The 9,024-nt window shown below is 45.5% G+C and overlaps 1 protein-coding gene across 1 annotated transcript in view; it reads right to left on the bottom strand.

Moving 5' to 3' along the window:
* Positions 1–2,094: 2,094 nt before the first annotated feature.
* The window catches only part of RNASEK (ribonuclease K), a 13,244-nt gene continuing 6,314 nt past the window's right edge, over positions 2,095–9,024 (bottom strand). The window contains exons 2-3 of the mRNA XM_040346669.1: positions 3,057–3,139; positions 2,095–2,967 (exon numbers count right to left, since the gene is read on the bottom strand). Of these exons, the coding sequence (XP_040202603.1) occupies positions 2,823–2,967; positions 3,057–3,139 (228 nt within the window). The 3' untranslated portion in view covers positions 2,095–2,822. The remainder of the gene's footprint in view (positions 2,968–3,056; positions 3,140–9,024) is intronic.

The raw sequence follows: 9,024 nt of genomic DNA, 5'->3' as shown, positions 1-9,024 counted from the left end.
AACGTCTTTTGCGTAAGTCGTGCGCGAATCGGGGTTTACGTCCATGTCAAAATCAATAGGCCCGTGCGGCGTACGCAACCGCAATGCACACTGGGAAATGTAGTCGCCAGGCGCATGCGCAGTGACAAAAAAAACGTGAGGTCAAGCCTCATTACCATACAACACGCCCCCCTCCAACCCATTTGAATTAGGCGCCCTTACGCCCGCCGTGTTTACACTACGCTGCCCTAAGTAAGGAGGCAAGTGCCTTGAGAATCATGTACTTGCCTCTCTTAAGGCGGCGTAGTGTAAACACGCTAGGCTACGCCGCCGCAAATTAGCGCGCCCCTACCTGAATCTACCCAAGTGATCTTGCCTTCCTGCTAAGTAGAAACACGGATCCATTCTCCCAGTTAGAGCGCCTCCCCCACACAGTAAGCACACTTAACCCTTTGATCGCCCCTGGTATTAACCCCTTCCCTGACAGTGTCATTGGCACAGTGACAGTGCATAGTTTTAGCACTGATCAATGTATTAGTGTCACTGGTCCCCCCCAAAAAAGTTAGGCTGGCCATATATTATACACTTTTCTTATTCAATTTCCTTTAGATTTACCTTCAACTATGTAGTACAAGTACCTGCCTGATTGCGTGCGAATGAAATGGGTTTTGTTTTGACCTCATATTATATGGTTTTGGTAAAGCTAAAGAAAAACTGTAGAAGAAAAATGTATAGTGTAAGGCCAGCCTTAGGTGTCCAATTTGCCCTTACCAGTAAAAACAAAATATATTTAATAATTAACTGTCAGGTGTGCAGCTGCAGGGCTCTAGAATGAGGAAACCTGCTGGGCTTGCACCCCTTTAGATGTGTTCCTATTGAAATCAACTCTCCAAAAAAATAAATTTTTGTTGCAGGGGATGCCTGAAATCTGACTTGTATTTTATGCAGACTTCTGGGAAAATTGGTGAGCCAATCACACAAGCAGGAAATGATGTTTCTGGGGGAGTGGTCAGTACAATCTGTGTACAGAAAACTCCATATAGCCATATTGTAATGCATTCTCAGAAAAGTACAACGGCTGCAGATTGAAAAGGAAAGTTCATTTTTAATAACATTCAATTACAAAATGAATATTGCCGCAACTATATGCACTATATTATTTTTTTTATTTGCCTTTTCCCCCCCACGAAAGTGGAGTTGCCCTTTATTGCAAATGTTATTAGTGTGCGCTTTATCTACGGCAGCGTTTCTCAATTCTCAGTCCTCAAGGCGCAGGAACAGGTCATGTTTTCAGGCTATCCATTATTTTGCACAGGTGATTCAATCTGTTTCACTGCCTTGGTAATTACCACCGCCACTTCATCTAAGGCCCCTTTCACACGGGGAGGATCAGTAATGATCCGCCCTCGTGAACCTCCGCTTGCTCAGCGGGGATCGCTCCGTTGATCCCCGCTAAGCCGGCGGATGACAGGGCGGTCCCCACGCACTGTGCAGGGACCGCCCTGTCTTTTCTCCGCTCTTCCCTATGGGGGGGGGGGAGAGAACAGTCTGTCCGTGTTAACCCGATCCGATAGACAGATGGAAAAGTAGGTTTTTCCTCCGTCACACTTTGGCGGATCTGAGCGGATGTCAGCGGGCATGTCACCGCTGACATCCGCGGTTCCATAGAGGAGCACAGAGCACCCGTTCATTTCCGCCTAAAAAACTGTCAGGCAAACCTGAATGGGCTACCCGTGTGAAAGACCTCTAAGGCTCAGGTGCCAAACTAGTGGCCCTCTTGCTGTTGCAGAACTACAATTCCCATGAGGCATTGCAAGGCTGACCGTTACAAGCATGACTCCCACAGGCATGATGGGAAATTGTAGTTCTGCAACAGCTGGAGGGCCACCAGTTTGACACCATTGCTACGGGAAATCCTGAAAACAGGACCTGCTGGTGTGCCTTGAGGCCTGGAATTAGGACACACTAGTCCAGTGATGGTGAACCTTGGCACCCCCAGATGTTTTGGAGCTACATTTCCCATGATGCTCAACTACACTGCAGAGTGCATGAGTATCATGGGAAACATAGTTCCAGGGACTTAGGTGGAAATATGCCGATCAATGAAGACAAAGATCACACAACTCGTTACTTTATTTAACAATCATAAATAACAGATCCCAGAAGGTGCCGGGGTGAGGAGGAGAGATCTCCGCTGGTCCCAGTGTATCACATAAATATACATATAGATCAAGTCAAGGTTTCATTGCTCAGGTATCTTGGTAATGTAAAAGAGTATCACCCAAGGTGGAGGCCTTCACTTGGAGTCTTCAGAACGGATGGACTCCCTCCCGATGTCACCCCCATACACACAACAATGTACAGTCTATATCAGAAATAAAATACAGAACTAAAACGTCTCAATAGCATGAAGACCGGATTCTTGGTGCTGGTTGGCAGGGGCTTCAGACTGTACTTCACTCAAATGCTCCAAGACATATCGGCAGGAAAGTGTCAGTGAAGATAAAATTATTTATTTTAAAAGGTCAAGTCCACCCTGAACAAAATTTGAAGACTGATGGACCGAGTCCCCCACTGACTTCTGCAGCACCGATTTTCCAGATCCTCAACCTGTGCTGCTATAAAGAGTCTCACTCATCACAGTGCACAGCGACTACAACACATGTGCCAAGAACTCAGCAGATCTTATAAGAAGCCGGTGTGAGATTCAGTCCACCAGTACCAAATGTTAGATTCGGGTGGAGTGACCCTTTAAGTATATAAGGTCTGTGCTTTGTGGGCCGATGAGTGGTCTGGGGAGGGTGGCGGGGGGGTTACAGAAGGGAGACACAACCGCGGCACGCTCAGCGAACCATGTACTCGTTCCTCTTGTTCAGCCGCACCTGGCAGAAGGACCAGCCGCCCACCACCACGTAGATGGCCGCGGCGATGAAGCAGTTATAGGAGACTTGCTCGTACAAGGCGTACATCTTCTTAGGAGGAGATTGGCTGTAGGAGAAGATCGAGAGATTAATCACAACTGTACTAAAACTTCTCTTTTTATTTATTGCTCAAACATGGAGCCGTTCTATACTTACTCCTCAAAGAGATCGCTTTCGGTGAATGGGACATCCTCAATGAGAACGGCTGAGTGGATGTTAAAGAAAATCCCCAACAGGACCTGGAAAATAAAAGCATTTTTATGTGTCAGAGATGAGGAACAACGAAACGTGTCAGGCTGGTGGAAAGGATACAGTCCGCTTAACTAATTCCAAATCCAGTCTGGCACTTTGTTTACGTAGAACAATCAGTACTTTGCTATTTAATGACTTAGAACCCCATATATTATGTTTTTTTTTTAAGCAGAGGCCCTAGAGCAGGGATCCAGTTTATTGTCAGACCGTTCCCATTGGGAGTAGAAAATGTCCCCATGTCAGCGGGAGGAATTGTGCCCCATCATTGGTCCCAATTGTTGGCGTCTTTGGGAGGCATTGTGCACCATCATTGGTCCCAATTGTTGGCGTCTTTGGGAGGAATTGTGCACCATCATTGGTCCCAATTGTTGGCGTCTTTGGGAGGCATTGTGCACCATCATTGGTCCCAATTGTTGGCGTCTTTGGGAGGAATTGTGCACCATCATTGGTCCCAATTGTTGGCGTCTTTGGGAGGAATTGTGCACCATCATTGGTCCCAATTGTTGGCATCTTTGGGAGGAATTGTGCACCATCATTGGTCCCAATTGTTGGCGTCTTTGGGAGGAATTGTGCACCATCATTGGTCCCAATTGTTGGCGTCTTTGGGAGGAATTGTGCACCATCATTGGTCCCAATTGTTGGCATCTTTGGGAGGAATTGTGCACCATCATTGGTCCCAATTGTTGGTGCCTTTGGGAGGAATTGTGCACCAGCATTGGTCCCAATTGTTAATGTCTTTGGGAGGAATTGTGCCCCCATTGTTGGGGCACAATTCCTCCCAATGACATGAACAATGGGGGCACAATTCCTCCCAACAAACTTATCATTGGTGTCAGTGGTAGAAGGTGTGCCTCGTTGGGCCCAATTGTTGGTGTCATTGGGAGGAATTGTGCCCCATATTTGGTGTTACAGGTGAGGCATTATGCCCCAAGGTTTTTGGATAAAAGCAAGCAAAGGGTTGCATCTGGCCCCCAGGCCACAGTTTGGAGACCACTGCCCTAGAGCAGTGGTCTCCAAATTGTGGCCCTTTGCTTGCCTTTTTCAGGCCCTTGAAGCATTATTCCTTCTATTGATACCAATGATGGAGCACAATTCCTTTCCCTGATACCAACAATTGAGCTTAATTCTTTCCACTGACACCAACAATGGGGCACTATTCCTTCCACCGACACCAAAAATAGGGAATAACTCCTCCTACCAACATCAATAATGGGGCACTGTTCCTGCCACTAATACCAATGATGGAGCACTATTCCTCCACCTACAGACAACCAAGCCTTAGAAACTGTGGACTCCCATTGATGCTGGGGCATTTTTTTTTCTCACTGGCCGTAGTCTGGCCCCCCTAAAGCCTGAGAAGCAGTAAACTGGCTGTTTGGAGACCCCTGCCCTAGAGAATAAACGTATTGGTTTTGCAATTTTTTGATGTCACGCTGCAAAACGACTAAAAGAACTCAGATGACTAAAATATGACTAAAACTATTATCCTCTTCTTGGGTCCCCCGGCGCTTCTGTCGGCATCAGTAAACCCCCCTAGGAGATGCACTCTCCCCCGGGGGGGGGGGGGTTACCCTGAAAGCACGCTCCCGAGTCCAGCATTTGCGTCTATAGATACAAAATGACGGACACGGCCCCGCCCCCTCATCATTGAATTTGATTGGTTGCGGGAGCCAATGGCTGCACTGCTATCAAATCTATCCAATCAAGAGCCGAGAACCCTGGGCAGAGAGGAACGAATATGCTCAGGTGAGTAAAACAGTGGGGGGTGGTCAGTGTCGGGTCGGGGGTCCAATCGGGACCCCCCCCCCCCCCCGGTACATGCGATGGTCGGAAATCGTCTGGGAGCGATCTGGGACGACGGCGCGGCTATTCGTTTCTAGCCGCCCCCTCGCGATCGCTCCCCGGAGCTGAAGAACGGGGAGAGCCGTATGTAAACACGGCTTCCCCGTGCTTCACTGTGGCGGCTGCATCGATCGAGTGATCCCTTTTATAGGGAGACACAATCGATGACGTCACACCTACAGCCACACCCCCCTACAGTTGTAAACACACACTAGGTGAACCCTAACCCCTACAGCGCCCCCTGTGGTTAACTCCCAAACTGCAACTGTCATTTTCACAATAAACAATGCAATTTAAATGCATTTTTTGCTGTGAAAATGACAATGGTCCCAAAAATGTGTCAAAATTGTCCGAAGTGTCCGCCATAATGTCGCAGTCACGAGAGAAAAAAAAAATAAAAAATAAAAAAAAAAAATCGCTGATCGCCGCCATTAGTAGTAAAAAAAAATAATTAATAAAAATGCAATAAAACTATCCCCTATTTTGTAAACGCTATAAATTTTGTGCAAACCAATCGATAAACGCTTATTGCGATTTTTTTTACCAAAAATAGGTAGAAGAATACGTATCGGCCTAAACTGAGGATAAAAAAAAAAGTTTTTTTATATATTTTTGGGGATATTTATTATAGAAAAAAGTAAAAAATATTGCTTTTTTTTTTACCAAACCTGTCGCTCTATTTTTGTTTATAGCGCAAAAAATAAAAACCGCAGCAGGTGAGCAAATACCACCAAAAGAAAGTTCTATTTGTGGGAAAAAAAGGACGTCAATTTTGTTTGGGAGCCACGTCGCATGACCGCGCAATTGTCTGTTAAAGCGACGCAGTGCCGAATCGCAAAACCTGGCCTGGGCCTTTAGCTGCATTTTGGTCCGGGGCTTAAGTGGTTAATGCATAGGATGCACGAGGGTTTACAACCTCTTTAATATTGAACCCTACAGACCAAGACTGGAATGACATTAAAGCGCATGCGAGTGTCAAGGCAGGCGTCCCAATACTTTCGGCACTATGTATTCATCAATGTATGTTTCCTCCTCCAATAAGACACGATCACATGACAAGTGACAGGCAGAAGCTTCTGTTTTGGGTACAACATCCCTTCCCTGGTCAGTAAACCGCCTCAGTGTTCTCTCCTACCAGTCCCAACCAGAGCGTAGCACCCCCCTCCTGTGTGTGACTGGCTGGGGGTGTTTGTGTGTACACACAGGCTGCTTACTGTATACACCCCTCCCCCATAACACTGTGTCTACAACCAACACACTCCAAATAATCCCATCCTGACAAACCAGCAAATGCGTGTAAAGCCAAGAACACAACTTTTTATATACCGAAAACTTACAAGTTGCCGCGACTGCAGTCATTTTCCCGTTTGTTTTTTTATTATAATTTCTAATAATGAAAAATAAATGTATATATTATAATTTCTAATAATGAAAAATAAATGTATATATTATAATTTCTAATAATGAAAAATAAATGTATATATTATAATTTCTAATAATGAAAAATAAATGTATATATTATAATTTCTAATAATGAAAAATAAAATATATATATATATATATATATATATATATATATATATATATATATATATATATATATATATATATATATATATATATATATATATATATATATATATATATATATATAGCGGCGTATGTTTGAGCGGGCGTAGCGCATCTCATATGCCCTACGCCGACGTAACCGAGAGGCAAGTACAGTATTCACAAAGCACTTGCTCCGTAAGTTACGTCGGCGTAGCGTAAATGGGCCGGCGTAAGCCCGCCTAATTCAAATTTGGAAGGTAGTGGGCGTGTTGTATTAAAATTAACCGTGACCCCATGTAAAAGAATGTCGGAACGAACGGCGCATGCTCAGAATCACGTCACATATACTCCCTAAGATACGGCGGCTCAATGCGTACGACGTGAACGTAACCTACGCCCATCCCCATTCACGTACGACTTACGCAAACGACGTAAAATCCGACGTCCATACCCTAACATGACTTACCCCTGCTTTATGAGGGATAACTTTACGCCGGACGTACGCCTTACGTAAACGGCGTAGCTTACTGCGACGGGCGCAAGTACGTTCGTGAATCGGAGTATCTAGGTCATTTACATATTCGACGCGTAAATCAATGGAAGCGCCCCTAGTGGCCAGCGTAAATATGCACCCAAGATACGACGGCGTAGGAGACTTACGTCGGTCAGATGCACCCAGAATTCAGGCGTATCTGGTTTTAAGAATACGGCGCATAGATACGACGGCGCATCCTAGAACTTACGCGGCGTATAAGAAGATACGTCTGAGTAAGTCGTTCGTGAATCTGGGCCATATTTTTTATTATTATTAGAAATTATAATAAAACACACACATACACACACATTTTTTTTTAATAGTATTATTTTTTTTACTTCTGATATTTATTATTTCAGCCAGCAACACCCTTCCTGTTCTAAGGTGACAACGCTCACTCGCTGTACTGTAAGGCCCCATACACACGACCAAACATGTATGCTGAAACTGGTCCGCGGGCCAGTTTCAGCATACATGTTCGGTCGTGTGTAGGCGCGAGCGGGCAGAATTCCAGCAAACATTCCCAGCGGCAAATATTCCTGGACTTGTTTTAAAACAGTCCGCTGGAATCCTGCCCGCTCGGACATGTATGGTCGTCTGTACAGACCTACCGTACATGTCCGAGCGCCCGCCGTCCCTCGCATGCGTCGAATGACTTAGACGCATGCGTGGAAGCATTTAAAAGGCAGGCCCGCCCACGTCGCTGCGTCATTGTCGCAGCGATGGCGCGGACACGCCCCGCGTATTGTTTACGCGCGGACTTCTGTACGATGGTTAGTACAGCCATCGTACAGAAGTCCCCGGGCAGACATGTACGGTGAAAACGGTCCGACGGACCGGTTCCATCGTACATGTTTGCCCATGTGTACCAGTCCTAAGAAGGAAAAAGCGTTGTCACTGGGAATGCACCAATATATTGGTCGCTGAAAATCGTCAGCCTAAAATAGGAATATCTGTATTTTGCTGCCAGAAAAGAAGAAGATGGCGATATTGTCCGCTAAAAGACGCACACAATTTTTCTGTTTTTTGTAGTGCGTTATTCATAGGTCATGGCACTCAAAAAAAAACACATCACAGTTGCGCTTATGCCACGTTTTCAATGCAATTTATTTATTCTTTATATTATTTTTTAAATGACCAAATATGCACCAAAATCTTTGAACCCTGTTGGCACCAGGAGGCGACCTTGCTGTGTTTTCCGCGCGTGTTTCCGGAACCCCTAGGTGTGAATGCAGCCTAAAGATTGGTGACCTGCAATATGTTCTATTTTTCTTCTTTGGATTAGATATCCTCCAACTGAAGTCCTTTGTATCCTCACGGGCTACACACGCTCAATATCAGCTAGCCCAAGTTCACACTACTGCGGGTTGTCGCAGGTGTGCGAATCTCACATGTTCCCACAACCAAAATGCATGGGGCTGCCATTCCTTCTTAATGGTACCCCCAACGCAGCCCATCTGCTGGTGTGGGGACCACCAAGAAATTCCATTGGTGGAAAAAACACTATGCGATTTTCCTGCTGCGTTTTAAAAATTGTTGCATGCACCTTTTTCAATCTATGAAACACAAGCACAGCGATTCATTCAAGTGAATAGGCTGCCGCGGGGCCGTGCAAACGCATCTCGCAGAGCCGGAATAGTGTGACCCGGGTCTAAGGACTTTCCCCACATGTGGAGCTATACTTCTCCCTCTCTGAAACGCAATCTGTGGCAGATCACTCTTCAGAGGGCGTTTACTTTAATCTGGTTGTATCAAAGGGGTGGTGTCACCAATATTCACTGGTTGTTAGGGACGCTGGTGGCCCCGCTCCTGAGTCCAGTTGATTGATAATAAATGGCTTCAGCCAAACACTAAACATGAGTGAAAGAAAAGTTTTTGTGCTATCATTCATATTCTCTGAAAAATGGCCAAGAAATCATAAATTCTGCCAGGGTATGTAAACTT

This window comes from Rana temporaria, chromosome 3 (assembly GCF_905171775.1).
Source record: "Rana temporaria chromosome 3, aRanTem1.1, whole genome shotgun sequence".
In the NCBI taxonomy this organism is placed as follows: Eukaryota; Metazoa; Chordata; class Amphibia; order Anura; family Ranidae; genus Rana; species Rana temporaria.
Note: the sequence above shows the minus strand (reverse complement) of the source record. Positions and strands in the feature narration are given on the sequence as shown.